This window comes from Cydia strobilella, chromosome 27, assembly GCF_947568885.1.
Source record: "Cydia strobilella chromosome 27, ilCydStro3.1, whole genome shotgun sequence".
NCBI lineage: Eukaryota > Metazoa > Arthropoda > Insecta > Lepidoptera > Tortricidae > Cydia > Cydia strobilella.
The window spans coordinates 3611618-3632625 of NC_086067.1; the positions used below are offsets into that span (position 1 = coordinate 3611618).

The window sequence follows — 21008 nt, forward strand, 5'->3', positions numbered from 1 at the left end:
CGGGTCACTCACGTATTTTAAGTCGAAAACTCGACTTAAAATACGTGAGTGACCCGTTACTTCTCACGGAAGTTTTGTCATAATATGCATTCTTGTAAATTGACATAGGTACTTTAACAATTTATAATTTAATGCTATTATGAAAATAAATCTAATCTATAGTCTAATCATCACAAAATTGTTTTAAACGGCAGTAAAATTATCAATTTTCTTCTTCTTTATTTGCCAACGGACGTCGGCGACCAACTTTATTTAGGAACCTATTTACATTTATTAACTACGTTATGAACAATTGTTCGGTAGGTATTCGAAATAAATAAAAGTACCAAATCAATAAATCAATCTGTAAATCAATATATCTATATACATTATTGTAGGTCACATACACAACAGCTCAGACAGTTAGTTAATAGATAAACAGAATATACAATGTTATGTACACACTTTTTGTTATTTGTAAACAAATTCTAATAAATACCTATGTATAAATAAATAAATTTTATAGGACATTATTCTTACACAGATTGACTAAGTCCCATGGTAAGCCCAAGGAGGCTTGTGTTATGGGTACTCAGACAACGATATAGTATATAATATATAAATACTTAAATTATTACATAGAAAACACCCATGATTCAGGAACAAATATCTGTGCTCATCACACAAATAAATGCCCTTACCGGGATTCGAACCCAGGACCATCGGCTTCACAGGCAGGGTCTCTACCCACAGATCGGTCGTCATGATTTTGCAGTAACAAAATGTGGTGGAGCTACTCACACGTTTTCCACAGGAATTTGACGTTATGCCGAGTAAAGTAAGCTGGACCGGTTCTAAACCTATTAGCAGTGGGGCGAGTGGCGACACTCCTCCTTTCGGGCATTCTCGGCTCCGTTCGGCTCAGCATTGCTCCGAGCAATTATTACGATTGGCACAACTTGACGTTCCTTCGCGTGCACGACCACAGATAAGATAATGACTTGAATTTTGACAACCCTAAAAAGCTGAAAGGGATAGTGCCATACATTAGAAAGGGACAGCATGATTCGTCCCTGAATTGCTGTCAAACTTCAGTTTTGTAGGAAGTGTCCTTTCTGTACGGTAGTTATTATTTATTCTGTGTTACTATAGTACGATCTCTGCTTACAACTGCAAAAAGGAAGCAAACGATAAACATTTTTACTCCGCTTGTTTTCGATCGATAATCAATATTACATAAATTCGTACCACAAGTTTGCAACATAAAAAAAGTTACAGGCAATTTTACAGAGATTTTTATTACCGTGAGCTACAATTTCTGAACTCCATGAACAAGAACTTGTTTTTTTTTAAATGGAATTTTTACACTATCACTTATTAAATATATTAATAACGGGTCACTCACGTATTTTAAGTCGCGAGCGTTTTTTCGACTTAAAATACGCGAGTGACCCGTTATTAATATATTTAATATGTCTATGTCTCACGGAAGTTTTGTCTATCACTTATTATTTTTATATGATTTTGACTCATGTTCTTTCACTGATATGTGTTAAAATTGTTAAATAACAAACGAAACCGTCAACGCCATCTAAACGAGAATAGGTCTAAAATTGGTATTGGTGGTAGCGCCATCTGTGCGAGAATCAAATTTTCTTAATTTCCGAGGCACGTTTTTTCCTTAGACTTTATTCATCTTATACAGAGTTATATTAGGTCTTTGCTATCACCCAGGAATGCGACTGCTGCGCCATCTACTTCAAAACTTTGTGCCATAGCCAGGCGGCCTATCGCGATTATCAATGTTCGCAAATTTCGGGCATCTTTCTATTTTGCTCTAATTAATGCGTAATTAGAGTAACAGAGAGTTGCTGGAAATTAACGAATTTCGATTTTCGTGGTCCAGTCCTGCTCTTCATGCCGACGGTATCGGCACACATAAGGCTTCTATAGTTGGTCAAGCAAATCTTGTCAGTAAATAGGAACAAAAAAAACCGGCCAAGTGCGAGTTGGACTCGCGTTCCAAGGGTTCCGTACATTAAGGGGGGGGGGGGATGGTCATTTTTTGCCTATTTTCTTGAATAACTTCTAAACCGTTTATCTTAAAATTATAAAAAAGAAATATTTAAGATTCTCACAATGAGCTCTTTCATTTGATATGTAACACGATATAGTTTGAAAAACTTTATTTTTTAATTCTCTCATTTACCCCCCCCCCCCCCCCCCCCAAAAGTGGCCCCCATGTTTAAAATTCATTTGTTTACGTTACGTCTTTGGGTCATAAACTTACACATGTCTGCCAAATTTCATCTTAATTGGTCCAGTAGTTTCGGAGAATATAGGCTGTGACAGACGGACAGACAGACGCACGAGTGATCCTATAAGGGTTCCGTTTTTTTCTTTTGAGGTACGGAACCCTAAAAACTATACTCATCCTTTTCTTTAAAAAAAACTAACTTACTAGCACTAACTAGTACTAGCAAGTACTAGTGTAAGAAAAAGATAGTATGATTCTCTCTGTCTATGTTTGAAATGAGACCTGTGAATGAGACAGTCCCTTGGCAAACTATACAAACCTATCAGGGCGTCTACATACAATGCTATAAATAAACTATGTAACCTCAGGGATTGCACACAAATGGAAGCGAAAAAACTGCTTTTCAAACTGCTGCACTCACAAAATTATGCCGAGACAGAAGCCATATTTAACAAGATTTAGTTTCAATATTGTGTCTAGTTTAAGCCTTAGTTTGTAGTTTTAATTGTAACAAAGTCTGATATTTAAATTATAATTGGTTCCCCGCGATACAGGCACTGCCTAGTGCGGAGACCCCTGGAATGTCTGTAACCTTTAGCTGAAAATAAATGATCTTTATTCTTATTCTTATTCTATACAACAAATGGCATGTGTTTTTAGATCATTGCTGGATAAGAAGGAGAAACGAATTCCGCACCGAACAAATGCCGCAATTTATTGCAAATCGCATGCGATTACCGGTGATGGTTGTAGAGGCCTTGTATTAACCCTCGATTTGGGAGCTAATTGTATTAATAATTTAAAAACCTGTTTACGATTTAACTACTTTCTTAAACTACTTTCTTAATGAGACACATTTATACCAGATTATTTGCCATTTTAATATACTTTTTAATAACATACATACCTATGCCTAATTAATAAATTAATTATTAATTCATGTAAAACGTAACGTTGGGAGGCCATTGCTTCTCTTTTAAGATTGCGCAAAGAGGGACATGATTTCCTTCTACTACTAATTTTTTCATACTATACTGAACTATCACCCTATACATGAGAATGAACAGCGCCCTCTTGACAATGATCATATATTACTGGTCAGGCTTTACTTAAGTTAGATGTCATTCTTATGTCAGTGTTCATTCGAATTACCCTGACTGCTAGTCATACATAACATAAATTGATGTAAAATTCCCTAGCGGGAAATTATATTTTTTGTTTGGAAAAGGAAAAGAAATACCCAGGTAGCAAAGTGACGTCAGCGATGTACAAGTGACGTCATTTGTAGGTCATAATGACGTAACGGACGTCACAATGACGTAAAAATAGTATAAATGCTACCTGGGTAGGGCTTTATGTTTTTTTTTAGGTTTTTCCCACGAGTGGTTTCCCGGGTCCAAATCCGGTCCCATTAATATAGGAATGATGCTTAGATTGAGTGATCTGAGAAATCGAAAGATGCTGATTTTTAAATGCAGAATATTTTCGTTTAATTATTGTTTTAACTATACGATTAAAACTATAATTACAAAGGTAATTTTTTTAATTAATTTTAACAACCATCGTGTACTATTATTACGCATCCACAAACCAACACTATTGTTTTTATTGCTTAATTGTCATTAATGTTGGATTATCTATGTATCCTTAAGGCCACGGTCCACGGGTGCTGCGGCTGAGTGTCCGCAGTCGCGATCTCGCGGTCTTTCGCAACGGCGCGTGTTTCGAAATTTAAAAAAATAACGTTAGGACGCGTTCTAAATATGACGTTCTGAGTGCTGTGTTTTTTTTCGTGAAAAGAGGTCAGTTTAGTTTTTTTTTATGTTTATGGTTATTGTGAGTGTGAGGTATGTTATTTTTTTAATTGGTTTTAGTATTTATGTAATTATTTTAATTGCATTAAAATAATTTACAGCTTAAGTTAAAATAGCGGGTCAGGGATTTCCTTACATTATTATTAACTGCTGGCGCTTTTCGTTTGCATTTTTGTATAATTTACAAATGTACACAGCACTGCAAAAAATCCTTCTTATTGTTATTATAAAGTCCAATATAAACACCCATAAATCTCAATAAAAAATTTTTTTTACACTAATACATATTATGTATGTTGTAAACATTAAACAGAAAGTATACAATGTACAAATGCGAACTTATCCCTGTACATACACATATACCTTCGGAAGCCGGTGTTGCTCGAAGCATTTTACCATAACTTTGAAATAACAGTTATTAAAGAATGAATTTCAAAAATTAAATATAAAAAATAAATTTCAAAAATACCGTAGCAGCCTTGTAGCAGCATTATTCTATTTTTTGTTTATTAATATTTAGAATCGTTATGTGCCAAACAGTTTAACCGGTATTAATGAAAATAAATTGTCCTGAATTGTTCCTCCCGGATCATCTAGTGTTTTTTATTACTTAAAAATGACACGCGCCTTAATATTACTGAGTTTTGATTGTCACTTGACATTATGTCGTCACTCAATATTTTCGTGAAGAGCTCATGACAATAGTCACGAGAAACAAAACATTTTTTTTTACAAAACTCCGATACACGCTGTGTTATACCTAAATAATATCTTATCCGAATATTGACCAAAAACTCACGTATTTTAACATTTTAAGTCGAAAACTTGCTCGACATCAATCCCCCGATGAAGCTCCTCGGCACGGAGTGAAATATGTCGAGCATCTTTCGACTTATACTATATACTATACATATACCTACGTCAAAGTTTTTTTTATTAAAATTACCAACAAAATGTCTGCATTAAGACTGATCTAAGTATGTTCTCTTTTCCGAATATTTCTCGCTCTCGCTGGTATTTTGCTGTTAACTAAATTGTTGCAAGTGTTTAATTATTTTTACAGTACATATGGTTACTTTACCGCACTAGTGCCGTAATTAGCACTTTACCTGCCTATGTCGAAAATTAAAAACAAAACGTATGATACACGTGCGAGTAGGAATATTCTACTTTTCGCACTTGTACCGTAATGTTTTTGTTTTAGTACTTATATAGTCGTATTCAGGGTCAGAAAAGTAGTTTTAAAATTAATGGCAAACAAGTTAAGTTACTAGACATAGCTGAATGTAGTTTAGCTTCCGTCATTTGATTTAAGTATTAAAATATAAAGAATAAATTATAAACGCGCAAACGCAGATAAGTATGTAATACTTGACTCAACAATCGTGGCATTCAGATATTTCTAAGCACCTATGAGTCATACCAAAGAGAATAGTGGTATTTTCTATAAAAAGGGACCTTATTGTCGATGGCGCTTACGCCATTATAAACGATGCTCCGATATAAATACAATGCCGCGCGACGCTGTGCGGCGTAAGCGCCATCGACAATAAGGTCTCTTTTCATAGAAAATGCCGCATATATAGGATAGATGGGTACTGTCATAGTAAATTTAAATACTTTGCTTCAATATTGAATATTTTTTAAACAGTTCATTATTAAATATTCAGATGAATTGAATATTAAGACGAACATCTTATGTAACATATTTTATCGGTAAATCAACTTTATGAAATGTTGTTTTATATTTAAAACGAAGTTATGAATAAGGAGCACAAGATACCCATTATTTGGGATATTTTGGCTCCTTCCTATAGTTTAGTTAGGGGTGCAAAGTTACCCCATTGTGCGCCAAATTAATAGGCCCGCCAAAAAAGATAGATTAATTTTATGAGCAGCTTTGTTGCTTTGCCACGCGCTTAAATCAGGAGCCGACCGCTCGCATAAAAGAAACAATGACTTTTGTTTAACAGATTAGGGTCTTAGGCGCAAAAATCATTTGAGAAAATTCATACTATAGTACATATATCTAATTCAGTTTACATAGTAGTGTGACTACTTAAAAACACACACCAAAAATCTATATATATATAAACGTAAAAGTCCTGACTGACTGACTCACAACGTTGGACCTAGAGAGCTGAAACAGAAAAGGCGCGAAATTCAAATTTTCTATGGGACGATATCCCTTCGCGCCAACATTTTTTAAATTTGCCGCCTTTTTCTACTGACAAGATTTGCTTGATCAAGTATATATATAAATTATAAACTGAAATATGGCGGGGTGGCCTAGGGGTTCAATGCGTTAGCCCGGATTGCTAAAGACGCCGGTTCTAATCCGGCCTTCACTTATATAGGATATCTATTTCAGTTTGTTCCCGTTTGTCTTGAACTTTACTCTATGATTGTACGCCATAATTAAATGCACTCAGAACATCTTTAAGTACTTAGTAAAAAGTAGGCGAAGGATCTTTCTCAGCCTTAGTCTAGAAACTAGATTTTTCATAGCCAATTAAGAACAACTGTTTTCTTGTTGGCATTTTGTAAATGGTTGCACCAACTTTTTAATGTCACTTGTTGCCACAGTTACGGTTGTCCAGGGGAAAAAACATTTTTTTAAATCCTGATCTTATAATGTTTTTGGTAAACAATTTCGCCACCTGTCCCCAACTTTGCCAAATAATTTTTAGGGTTCCGTACCTCAAAAGGAAAATCGGAACCCATATAGGATCACTCTGTTGTCCGTCCGTTTGTCTGTCTATCAAGACCCTTTATCTCGGGAACGCGTGAAGGTTTCGAGTTGAAATTAAAACCATGTACTTAGGTCTACAGTCTCTTGAAGCGAAGAAAAAATGAAACTTCTAAGCATAGAGTAACTTATACTAGAGCGGTACTGTCATAGTAAATTTTGTAACCCCAGTAAATTCACTGCCATCTGTCGACACACTTTAAAACTAAAAGTAAATATTTATAAAAATACGATAAAATGTATTTAAATATGGATAAATGATTTTTTTATTTGCATTAATTATTTTTATATGATTTTGACCCATGTTCTTTCACTGGTATGCGTTAAAATTATAAATAACAAACGCCCTCTATACGAGTGTAGGCCAAAACTAGTGGCGCCATCTGATCGAGAATCAAATTTTCGTGATTTTCGAGGCACGTTTTTTCCTTAGACTGTATCCATCTATTACGGAGTTATATCTATCTTTGCTTCTAAGTTAACGCAAAAACAAGATACGGCGGTTTATACCGCAAGAAATTCATAGGGTACTTCCCGTTGACCTAGAACTATTAAATTTGGCAAGTAATATCGTCTTACATTACAAGTAGAAGAAAAAATCTAAAAACTATAAATTTGTAAATAAAAAGTTAATTTTGCACGGAACCCTCGGTCGGTGAGTCCGACTCGCACTTGGCCAGTTTTTTTATTATGAAAATTATACTAAACCTTATTATTCAATACACTTGCTGTTGCTCGTAACGTGTGAAAGTTATTGAACCGCTTTTAGGCTCATAATCCTAGATATATTATTAAACACGCGTGCTTTTTCATTATATTATAGCACTTGTTAGGTAATGAATGATAATTAAGAAGTGAGCCTTCTTAAATTTGCCGAGTAGATTTTACGACAAGATCTGGAGGGCGCCGGCGCCTCGCCGACCGCCTGCCGGGGCCCGGCCTGCCTGCCAGCGGCAGGGTCGTGGGTCTTTTACAGTACATATGGTGCTACTTTACCGCACTAGTGCGATAATAAGCTCATTACGCAACTATGTCGAAAATTCAAAGATATATGTACTGTAAAACGCTATGCGATACATGTGTGTGTCCCTTCGGTCGTGTTTTAATTTATCACCACTCGTTGCGGATTTCCAATTTTTCGCACTTGTATCGTAATGTACTATTTCTACTCGTCGACGGTAATGGTTGGGTTAAGAAGAAGAAAATAAAATAAATATATTTTTAATTTTATACAATCTTGATATAATAGAGAGTTTTTCAGACGAGTACCGTGCTTAGGCAACGAAGCTTGCTGAGTTGCCTAAGTGAGGTACGAGATTGAAAAGCTTGATTATATCACTCTCTCGCTTACAGCTCGCGCGCACACTCGTGTGTAATGGACAACGTAGCACACTTGTACCACAATGTACTATTAAATCCTAAATGTTGAATTATACGCCTATGTTATAGTGAATTTATAATTTACTGTTAGTTAAGGCGAAGTTATGACTAAAGGCCAATTTTTGGGTACCAAACCCTATTCAATGAATTGCGACATTGATAGCGCGGTTGTTTATTACATTGTTAGTTAGTTAGGTAAAAGTGAAGTTAATATGTGTGGCATAAAAAGTTGAAGGCTTCTAATTCTAAATCAATCTAACAAATCGACCAACAAAATGTGGCAATTTCAAATTTGCTAACTCGTTTGAAGGATGGTTTGTTATGAAATACCTGAATTAACGTAAAATTTATTAACGTTAATTTAATTTTTCACTTCACCAATTCGAAAAAGGACTTATACTTCCCCGCTAAGATGGATAAAAGTGGCACTTTTCTTCCCTGCTAGGAGGGATCTAAGTGGCAATTTTTTGTTCTAGGACACGATTTTGTTTCTTTTTTGCATACTATTTTTTTAGGTAATTAATATTTTGGAACGTAATAATTTCCTCATAAGGTGATGTGAAAAACAGTATGTGTCACATGGTAGCAAAATTATTTCCACCTTGGGCGTTGGTACTTGAATCCCTCACTACGCTCCAGATTCTATTTAAGAATCCCTCGCTACGCTCAGGATTCAATTATAGAATCCTTCGCTTCGTTCAGGATTCAATGTACGCCCTCGCCGTAAATATGTCATTTTGCTCCCTTGTGACACAATCTACTATTACGTTAGCGACTGGGTGAACTCGATTGCTGTCCATCCCGCTCGCACTGATGAATTGGTGCGATAGAGACGAAATGCGATCGAGTTCACGCAGTCGCTAACGTAAACGTCAAATGCCAAATCGTGGTAGCCGTGAAAATTCAAGTGTAGGCTACCTGACTACTTGCGTAATTTTTAGGGTTCCGTACCCAAAGGGTAAAAACAGGACCCTATTACTAAGACTCCACTGTCCGTCTGTCTCTCACCATGAGCAAAGATAGATATAACTCCGTAATAGATGGATACAGTCTAAGAAAAAAACGTGCCTCGAAAATCAAGCAAATGTGATTCTCGTTCAGAAGGCGCTACTAGCTTTGGCCTACTGTCGTATAGATGGCGTTGACGGTATCGTTTCTTATTTAACAATTTTAACGCATATCAGTGAAAGAACATGGGTCAAAATCATAAAAATAATTAATGCAAATAAAACAAATCATTTATCCATATTTAAATATTTACATATTTTTATAAATCTTGATATTTAACCGACTTCAATTTCATAGAAGGAGGAGGTTCTGTATTCGGTTGTGGCTATATATTTTTTTTTTTTTAGTTTTAAAGTGTGTCGATAGATGGCAGTGAATTTTCTGTGGTTACAAAATTTACTATGACAGTGCCGCTCTAGTATAAGTTACTCTATGCCATGAGTGACTGAGTAGCACTCTATGCCTAAGTACTTAATTATCTTTGATGTTACGTAAATTTTAATGCCGAGTTTCAAAAAATAATCAATAAATCGAAAAAAGTCTAACGTAGGGGCATATAGATATGGTGGGGTCCCTTTGTTTGACATAATTGTATGGCGATGCGGCCGTCCTCTTTCCTCTTAATGTTTCTTCGCTTTCTTCCGGCCAATTTCATACTTGACTTAGGTCAAATCATAGATTGATATAGTGCAAAACAATCACACCAATTGTGTCAGTTCTAATATGGGTCAGCCTGTATTCAGGCCAAGCAATTGATACACCATTTATAATTGACGTCATCAGTCTTGCAGTGATTACCAAACCAGTGGGGAGACACTCCTCCATTCGGGCACACTCGGCTCCGTTCGGCCCAGCATTGCTCCGAGCAAATACCTTTTTTTATTTCTTCTCTTCTCCGCTTTCCCCTCTTGTGGGTTTTGACAGGTCGGACTTGACGTCCCTTTGCGTGCACGACCACAGATAAGATAATGACTTTTTAAAACTTTATTTACGTACAAGATATATACCTACAGTGGTACTACGTAAACGAAATTAATAACTAGCTTAAATCTAAAATAGGCCCTTGAGGCATTGTACCAGGATGCTGGGGGAATTTCCTCGCTGTATCGCAATGCTGATACGTTGTGCGAGGAAGCCGCCAGCTCTTCGGTCATCAGTTACGTCAACCAGACGCTTCGCGATTTCTCCAAATGGAACGAAATTATACTCTCTACCGAGGATCTTAAATTTTGACAACCCTAAATAGCCGAAAGAAATAGTGACATTAGAAAGGGACAGCATGATTGGACCCTGAATCGCTGTCAAACTTCGGGTTTGTAGGAAGCTAGGAAGTTTCCTATCTGTACGGTAGTACTATTACCAAAGATAGATATAACTCCGTAATAGATGGATACAGTCTAAGGAAAAAACGTGCCTCGAAAATCAAGAAAATTTGATTCTCGATCAGAGGGCGCTACTAGCTTTGGCCTACTGTCGTATAGATGGCGTTGACGGTTTCGTTTGGTATTTAACAATTTTAACGCATATCAGTGAAAGAACATGGGTTTTTAGTTTTAAAGTGTGTCGATAAATGGCAGTGAATTTACTGTGGTTACAAAATCTACTATGACAGTACCGCTCTATCTTATCATATCCACTTATTCTGTGACCAAACCCTGTTAAGCTTAGAATAAATTTAAAAGTGGAAAAATTACTGCCTTGGGTGAGTCTTGAACTCACGGCCTCAAACCCTGTTATCAATATATTGCAGTTGAAAATAAAATACATTTATGACATTATTTATTCCGTGGGTGTATCACGTGTTAAGTTTAGAACTAGAAACTGTAACGTTATCAGAGTTCGATTGAGGTCAGGATTATCATAGCAATGAACTTGTCCGATAAAGATTACGATCATGTTTGTGGATAGAAGGTTTTTATAATAAACTATAAAAGATCGTATCATTTTATTCCATTTTGAGTTGAAACTCTTGGTCGCGCACAAGTTGTTTGCAGAAGTCGCGAAGCGTCTGGTTGACGTAACTGGTGACCGAAGAGCTGGCGGCTTCCTCGCACAACGTATCAGCATTGCGATACAGCGAGGAAATGCCGTGCCGCCAGCATCCTTGGTACAATGCCTCAAGGGCCTATTTTAGATTTAAGCTAGTTATTAATTTCGTTTACGTAGTACCACACTGTATATATCTTGTATGTAAATAAATATTTCAAAATAAAAGATCGTTAGAACTACAGATCTTTTATGTAAAGTTTATTTAATTTCCATTAAAAAAACCTAAGAACTAAGGAATAATAAAAAAAAGTCATTTATTGTCGCAGTAAGTATACAAAAAAAACAGTAAAAAACAGTAGTAGGTACAAGCTTAAATTACAGCAGTAGGAACTAACTATAATTTTGCAATAAACTTAACTAAAAAATAACCTAACCTATAACCTATAAAAACTGTTCGAACAACCTACCCCGCAACGCTCCCGACGCAAAGGTGCCCATCACGCTTGTGCACGCATTGAATCGCAATGAACAAACTCTGCGCTAGGAACGACCCGGAGCGGGGGTCGAGACCCCTCTCCTGCAGGCGACGACCCAGTTCCCCGAAAAAAGATTTTACTTCCGTGCGCCAACACCCGAAACGAAAATAGTTATTTGTTATACAAAAGTGCAAAGTTCTATCCGTGTGTAACACAAAACTTTTCCCCTCACTATAGCGAGGAAAGTGCAACATCCACAGGCGTTAGATCATCTTCATCACTGGAATCACTCATTTTTTTACGATAATACGATATTATAACAGGAAACTCTGGAAGCTGTGTATTGTATTTTTCACCTCAGCAGCTCGAACAAGCCTACTTTCGTCACTCCCTGGAGTGAGGAAAGTGCGACTTTCCTCACTCCAGGGAGTGAAACAATGTAGCTTTTTAATTTAGTGAAGGCCATGAACTTCATACTTTTATTACATTTTTTTTATGGTACGGTACGGTACGGTCCGGTCCGGTCCGGTCCGGTCCGGTCCAGTCTCGTATCGTATCGTATCGTATCTTATCGTATCGTACATATTATAATACTTTTTTTCTGTTTATTCTGTGTAATTCGAAATACATTTTAACCTTTAATATGTTCTCACTACTGAGGTGAAAAATTATGTGTTCAACACGAGAGCAAAGTTATTTTACATCTCGTGTTTTTGAGTCTTTCGCTTTCTCGAGACTCAAAATAAACACTCGCAAGAAAAATCAACTTTCCTCTCTTGTTGCACAAATAACTATTTACGTGTCGGAGTCGGTGAGAAAATTTTTGTTGACAATGTTGACATTTCTGACGAAATTGCATCGACTCAACTTGTGCGTTCAGAATTACATTCAACATCATTTAAAAAAACAAATGTTTCTTAAGGAATTTAAGGTTTATGACTTAAAATCATTAAATAAAGCTAAATTTGGTATTTTTTATTAAATTCTCAAACCATTTATTTAATGATAATTAATATCGAACGAACCATTATTATGAGCGTTTTACGTTTTGTTATCTGTAAAAAGCTACTTAAACACGCTCTATCCAAGGTCAAATTACTTTCCCCACTAGTGGATAAAATGCGTTTTTCCCCGCTTGTTTTAAAGGATAAAAGACGGCTTTCCGAGCTAGTGAGGGGAAATAGTTATTTACGATACAAGTGCGGAAAAGAGGAAATTCGAAACGAGTGGCGATAAATTAAAACACGACCGCAGGGAGTGTTTTAAATCGACACGAGTTGCGAATTACCTTTTCGCACGTGTATCGTACAACGTTTTACAGTACATATGGCCCTTTAAACTTTCGACATATGCACGAAAAGTGCTCATTCCCGCACTAGTGCGAAAAAGTAGCACCATATGTACTGTAAAAGAAGTTTTAGAGCCAAGAGTAGGTACTTGTACGTCCCTTGTATTGACATTGTAAAGTCAATCTATTAATATTTAGTCCTGCCCGCGCAGCATGGTTTCCCCTATCACTAAGTCCGTCACTTTCGCACTCACATACTTGTTAGAACGTGACAGGCATGGTGATAAGCGTACCGTGCTAAGACTCCTGGAGCCCAGCGGTCTGGCTAGGGATGACGGTAAAAGGCTAAACGGAATGACACTGATGCCGTGGAGCATGAGTCGGCCGCTAGTTTAGGATGCTACTTATGTTGATACCCTGGCAACGGCCCATGTACAGCCAAGGGCATAAATATATGTGGTATTTTCTATAAAAAGGGACCTTATTGTCGATGGGGCTTACGCCATTATAAACGATGCTCCGATATAAATACAATGCCGCGAGACGCTGTGCGGCGTAAGCGCCATCGACAATAAGGTCCCTTTTCATAGAAAATGCCCCATATATACATTCCCAAAGTTTCACGCTGTGTACGCTCTTACACTTTAGACAATAAAGTCGTGTTCACATATTTTTGAGCCATTTGTCTGGATCGATATTTTTGCCTTCGACTGTACGAAGCACCAAAGATGCTGCTGGCGCTGTTGCTTCCTCGGCCGTAAGCCTCAAACGCCGAAACTATGCCGCCCTAGGAACCAGCTACAAACTTTGGGGCCATGGGGCGCACCTAATAGAGGCCTCTGGTGATCAGAGGGCTGGCCACTATTTCGCACAGCGCATAAATCGCCATTTGGCGAGGAAATATGGCCAGCCGTTTTACATTGCCCATTGATAGCGTTCAAGACCAATTTTTTTAGGGTTCCGTACCTCAAAAGGAAAAAACGGAACCCTTATAGGATCACTCGTGCGTCTGTCTGTCAGTCCGTCTGTCACAGCCTATTTTTTCCGAAACTAATGGACCAATTAAGTTGAAATTTGGTACACATATGTAAGGTTGTGACCCAAAGACGGACATGTAACGTAAATTAATTTTAAACATAAGGGCCACTTTTAGGGGGTAAATGAGCAAATTAAAAAAAAAGTTTTTGAACTATATCGTGTTATATATCAAATGAAAGAGCTCATTGTGAGGATCTCACATATATTTTTTAGATAATTTTAGGATAAACAGCTTAGAAGTTATTCAAGAAAATAGACAAAAAATGATCATTCCCCCCTTTATCTACGAAACTACTGGGTCTAAAATTTAAAAAAAATACACTAAATAGATCTTTACCTATAGATTACAGAAGAACCTTTTAAAAATGTGCAGTCAAGCGTGAGTCGGACTTAATTACTTAGTTTTTGATCCGACCCCTATGGGTTTTTTAAAGACATTTCACTCACGTTTCACATAAAAAATACATTGTTTAAATTGTGTAATTTACGGAACCCTTGGAACGCGAGTCCGACTCGCACTTGGCCGGTTTTTATCTGAGTTTGTACACACTTAGAAAGTTTTATTAGGTATGTTTGTTAATTTTTGTTTATGAAAAAGATTGCCTCTGAAATTCAAAAATGCGATTAAGGCGAAGAACCCACGTAACGGTGTGGCACCGCTGCACCGCGCGGAACGGCGGAAGTGCGGCGTGAAGTTTTGTATCACGTACCTAGAGTTAGACCAAGAAAAGTCTGCAGAGATGCCAGAGATTTTGACAGTGTGCCAGTGTTATTTTACGTCATAATTTCATAGAAGTTTGACGTTTAAAATAACACCTGCACTGCGTGTGCTGTCAAAATCTCTGCAGACTTTTTTTGGTTTGACTCTATCAGTGGCTACGTGGGTTCTTCGCCTAAATCGCAACAATGTCAACTTTGTCAATTCAGTTACCTACTACAAAACATAATTCTGACGCCGTACATCGCCATCTGGGTCAAACACATTTAAGAAAAACCATTTAAATGAGTTAAATGTCTTCTGTTCCGACTCACGCTTGACTGCAGATTTCTAATAGGTTTTCCTGTCATATAGGTAAAGAAAGTTTAAGAAAAAAGTCCCTTCTGTGGACATAACAACAAAAGTTATCGACCCGTCTACATATACATCACGTTTTTGTTATTTGACTGTCAAAGTGCCTACTGAAAAAATATTTATCCCGCCTTTAAGGGTGCAGGCGGCCAGGGTGCAGCGTAAAAATTTGCTTTTTACAAGCTTTTTATGTATGTATGTATAAACTCTTTATTGTACAAAGACATAGAACACAAATATGGCACAGAAATAGGCAGTACAAAGGCGAACTTATCCCTTTAAGGGATTTCTTCCAGTTAACCTTTGAGTAGATGAGAATTGATGAAGAACGGACTTTATTAACTTGCAATGTACCTGTATGATATACCTTATCGCTGGCTACACGAAAAAACGTGAACGAGTTAACCAAAAGGTACTATAAAATGTAAGTATGACCCATCTGTTTTAATTTAACTGTTAAACACAAGGCTAAGATTTTTTCTCACACTACTATTTTTATACAATCAATTAATCTTCGCTAAAATGTTGTTAAAATTATGTAAATCCGCAATGTCACGCGGCGAATGACCCGCAGGCCAATATCGAGAGGTGAGAGGCAGCCTTGAAGCGGCTGCATCGTGCACCGGTGCAGCATTATGCAATATGCAATACTATCGTATTTCTAGACTATTTGGATGAATAACTTAAATGTTAACATATTTTTCCCCTCACTAGCTCGGAAAGCCGTCTTTTATCCTTTAAAACAAGCGGGGAAAAACGCATTTTATCCACTAGTGGGGAAAGTAATTTGACCTTGGATGGAGCGTGTTTAAGTAGCTTTTGACAGATAACAAAACGTAAAACGCTCATAATAATGGTTCGTTCGATATTAATTATAATTAAATAAATGGTTTGAGAATTTAATAAAAAAAATACCAAATTTTAAGTCATAAACCTTAAATTCCATTAGAAACATTTGTATTTTTAAATGATGTTGAATGTATAGGTAATTCTGAACGCACAAGTTGAGTCGATGCAAATTCAAAACGCATCGTTAGAAATGTCAACATTGTCAACAAATTTTTTTCTCACCGACTCCGACACGTAAAACTAAAAATACACAACTTCCCGAGTTTTCTGTTATAATATCATATTACTTATCGTAAAAAAATGAGTGATTCCAGTGATGAAGATGATCTAACGCCTGTGGATGTTGCACTTTCCTCGCTATAGTGAGGGGAAAAGTTTTGTGTTACACACGGGTGCAAATGTATTTTACTTCTCGTGTGATGAAACACTCGCGGGTAAAATACAACTTTGCACCCTTGTATAAAAAATAACTATTTCCTTTTTTTTTGTTGTGCGACTTACCACATTATTACAATCTATAAATTGTATATATAGATGTCAATCACAATGAAAAAATCAACGATGATCGAACTCTGGTCAACGTGGGACCGGCAATCGAAGGATGTGGGTTCGGGTCCCACGTTGACCAGAGTATCCACTAGTGGGGATAAAAAATGACCTTAGAGCGTTTTTAAGTAGCTTTTGACAGATAACAAAACGTACGTTGTCAACAAAAAATTTACATAATGTTATACTATATTGATGATGATTATAATGTACAAATATTTTATGAGCTGTTTTTTGCATGTTGCACTTTCCTCGCTATAGTGAGGTGAAAAGTTTTGTGTTACACACGGGTGCAAATGTATTTTACTTCTCGTGTGTTGAAACACTCGCGGGTAAAATACAACTTTGCACCCTTGTATAACAATTTTTATTTTTTTTACTTTTAAATAGGAAAAAAATAACGGTACCATTCGCGATACCTTACATTTTATTTAAAAATATGTTGTACAGCAACAATATACATAAACGCAAAATTTCACCGACAAAATCGCAATTTCCTTGTTTTCCATACATCGGAACGGCTTCTAAGCAAAGTGACACAGTGACGTCACATGTGTTGCCATTTTGTTAGTGCGTTTGATCAGTAAAGTGTGGGTGCCAGATTTTGACTATCATTTGTGACTGTGATTTTTGTATTGCTTTAAGACAATGGGTCCCAAACAAACATTTGATCCTCAAAACAAACCTGATCGACGGATACCATAAAAAAGACTACCGTATGTAAATAAAGAATTCTCATAATGTATAGGTACTATCGTCTAACAGTGCCCATAGGAACTCTGTTTTGCTTAGGACTAATACTAATGTGTGTCAAGATGGTCCCATAAATATTAATTTAATTTTCTAAATGAGTTCCATAACGAAGCGGGAGAAGCGGAAGTTGGAAGGGGTAGACCTCGTCGGACTTTCTCTGATCAGATCGGGAAAATTCTGAAGAAAGGCCAGGTCAAGAGCAACCTTAACCGGCGAGCGTGTATGAGGAATGTTATGAAAGTGAAGGAAACGAAAGAGGTATCTCAGGATCGTAGCAAGTGGAAATTCATGAACTAAAATGATGCAAAGTAAAAATGTCATAAAGTTTGTATAAGTTAGAGCTCTTTCCCACTGACGTCCAGTTTTTTTAAATAAATAAATAAAATAAAATATCTTCGTTCAAAATTCCATACAATATTGTTAGTACCATCATTATAGCTATGTGTTAGTACCTAAATACATTAAAAATAAAAACAAAACTTTCAACAATGAAATCACAATCCAATAAATTTAAATAATGAATATAATAATAATAGCGAAGAGTCTCGACCAACATCTTGAGAGACTCTCGCTAGTGTGGTTGGATCAAGGGTCAGATGCAGAAGGCGGTGATCTTGGACACGGCGCGGATAGTCCGCCGGTTCCTCTCTCTGCGGCCCTGACTACCGGCAGCTTGGGCCCTGCCCCGCTGGCGGCGGCACCCTAGGTTAGGGTTTTTATAATGTGTATATATTTTTTGTAATATTTTGTAAGTGTTTTTATATTTTACTTTTATACTCATATTGTAAAAAGCCTAACTTAAGAAGAAAGATAAATAAAGAGATAATAAATATGTCAGATTCAAAATAATATAGACTAGAATAAGAATTAGAATGTCAATTTTTTTTTGCGGGTACGGTTTTCTGCAGGATCCCGTTTTAGTAGTATAAGTGCTAATATAGTAACGTACGTAAGAAAACCGTACCGGCATAAAACTGGACGTCAGTGGGAAAGAGCTCTAACGAATTGCAAAACTTAATTTTGTTCACAGCAAAACCAAAGATGTCCGAGTCGTCGACTCGGTGTGCGGACGACTCCGATTCGGACCCTCGGGACTCGCTCAATAGGTAACAATTTGACCTCAGAAGCATATAAGTAATAGTATTATCATACAGAACGGCCACGCACCGCCCCGCCCCGATTCGAATTACCTCGCCCCGCGACAGCAGATTGACGACCTTTTGCCGACGTAACTTACTCACACAATGACGCATGCCGCGTGCACAGACGTGTGACATAGAAACGCAAGTTTCCATGTTCCTACTCATATCTGTACTCCTAGCATGTAAGTGAATTGGTTTTAAACTGTAAACTTACATTGTTTCCAATGAATAATAAAAAAAAAAAAGTGATTTTTGACGTATAGCGTGTCCGTCCTGTGTCAGAAGCGCGAACAGTGAGCAAAAATCTATTTCTTGCTAGTCTACGCCTCGTATTAAAGTCAGTTTTAGTTTTTTTAGGGTTCCGTACCCAAAGGGTAAAAACGGGAATTACTAAGACTTCGCTGTCCGTCCGTCTGTCCATCTGTCACCAGACTGTATCTCATGAACCGGTGATAGCTAGACAGTTGAAAATTTCACAGATGATGTATTTCTGTTGCCTCTATAACACCAAATACTAAAAACAGAATAAAATAAAGATTTAAGTGGGGCTCCCATACAACAATCGTGATTTTTTTGCCATTTTTTGGGTAATGGTACGGAACCCTTTGTGCGCGAGTCCGACTCGCACTTGACCGCTATTTTCTAAATGTTGTGTTTTTTCAACAGTCTCCTCCAGAACTCCGAAGCTGGCAAAAGTGACTGTTCAGCACAGTGCGAGCCAGAGAAGCGGAGAGCGTACTGCTGCAGTAAGTTTATATTCTATTCCACTATCTTTTTTAGGGTTCCGTACCCAAAAGGTAAAAACGGGACCCTATTACTAAGACTTCGCTGTCCGTCTGTCTGTCTGTCACCAGGCTGTATGTCATGAACCGTGATAGCTAGACAGTTGAAATTTTCACAGATGATGTATTTCTGTTGCCGCTATAACAACAAATACTAAAAAGTACGGAACCCTCGGTGCGCGAGTCCGACTCGCACTTGGCCGGTTTTTTTAATACTACGTCGGTAGCAAACAATTAAGCACACGGCCCGCCTGTTGTCAAGCAGTCTCCGTAGCCTATGTACGCCTGCAACTCCAGAGGAGTTGCATGCACGTTGCCGACCCTAACACTTCGCACTGTTGAGCTCTGGCAACCTTACTCACCGGCAGGAACACAACACTATGAGTAGGGTCTAGTGTTATTTGGCTGCGGTTTTCTGTAAGATGGAGGTACTTCCCCAGTTGGGCTCTGCTCTAGATCTGCGGTGTCAGCATGGTTGCATTTTTATCACCTGTCACTATGCCTGTCACTTTCGCACTTACATACTTGTTAAAACGTGACAGGCATGGTGACAGGCGATAAAAACGCTACCGTGCTAAGCCCGCTGGAATGACATCCGCTCTGTGCTGTGCCCTACCACACAAATTCACATTGCCCATACCTCTCTTTCGGACCAAGGACTCAGGTCCAAGTGTTAAGAGAATATGAGCGTGTCAAGGTAATTTTGAACACTTCGCCCGCTTAGCAACTTCTGCTGCTGACCGTACCAGAACTGAAGACTGTTCTAGAGAGTTTTGTTCTTGTTCTTGTTCGATTGTGCTAGTAAAAATGTGGCTTAAAAGATTGGGGTAAAAACCCGCGCGACGGCTATATCTTCCGTCGCACGTTTCGCGCAACGCGCCATATATTTGTTTTCAAAGAATCCATTCTAAATGGTCATGGTAAATGGTCAATGGTCAGCTCATTTGTTTTACAACGGTTCATAATGGGGTTGGCAACTGTCAAAGGTTTGCAGAGATGGCGACATCATAGCTTACCTTAACTTTAAAGGGCTGTCATCCAGGGCATTAAAAACACAAAAATTTGACACAATTCTAGGGATTGACAGGGCAAGTTGTGCTGGCGCCATCTGCTAATTATTTCGACCGGCCAACCCCATTTCAACGGTATAGGTTATGATAAGAGTGAATGATTCACGGTTGGTTTCACTAGACTTATATTGACCGGGATATAGACCGTGAACAAGATGCATAATCACGTAATCACGGTCCATACCCCGGTCAATATAGATGATATAGGTTTAGAATATAACATTTAAAACTTTCGCGTTTAGAACACATATTAAATCACATTTAAAATCGGGTCTATCGGCAGGGGGGTGTCACTGCGCAGTTTAGGTATATTTGGCCGGCGCACCGCCCGGGACGGTGTATGGCAGTGGGCTGCCGCTCGGCTCGCACGATAGTCGTGTCACGTGGCGCTCGCGCAAAATTGTAAATACGCAATGGCTTCGAAACCTAAATCGCGATCTAATCTGTATAAAAGATAATGTTCTGTTTACGGATGTCTGAATAAACGGAAGAACAAGGAAGCAGAAAAAACTTTTTTTTTTAATTCCTGTCTATATTGACCGACATATTTTCAAAGGAATAAGTACTTTTAGGGATCCCTTATAGGTATAAGTCCGCCTTTGTACATTGTATATATTTTTGTTCTTTTATTGTGTTTGTAATCTGTCTTATGTACAATAAAGTGTTTACATACATACATTCTGTGGCATACCTACTTCCGTGAGAATCAGACATACTATTTCCGGCTAAAAATTTTATGTTTACAGAATCAACGTTTGTAATTCCTACATATTTATCTTAAGAATAATAAATCAGTAGGTATAGGTACAAAAACTTGTC

General features: G+C 37.6%; 1 protein-coding gene across 1 annotated transcript in view; it reads left to right on the forward strand.

The window, feature by feature from the left end:
• Nucleotides 1-3908: 3908 nt before the first annotated feature.
• LOC134753513 (scavenger receptor class B member 1-like) overlaps nt 3909-21008 on the forward strand; it is an 80430-nt gene continuing 63330 nt past the window's right edge. The window contains exons 1-3 of the mRNA XM_063689410.1: nt 3909-4038; nt 18226-18301; nt 19004-19083. Coding sequence (XP_063545480.1) covers nt 18237-18301; nt 19004-19083 — 145 coding nt within the window. The 5' untranslated portion in view covers nt 3909-4038; nt 18226-18236. The remainder of the gene's footprint in view (nt 4039-18225; nt 18302-19003; nt 19084-21008) is intronic.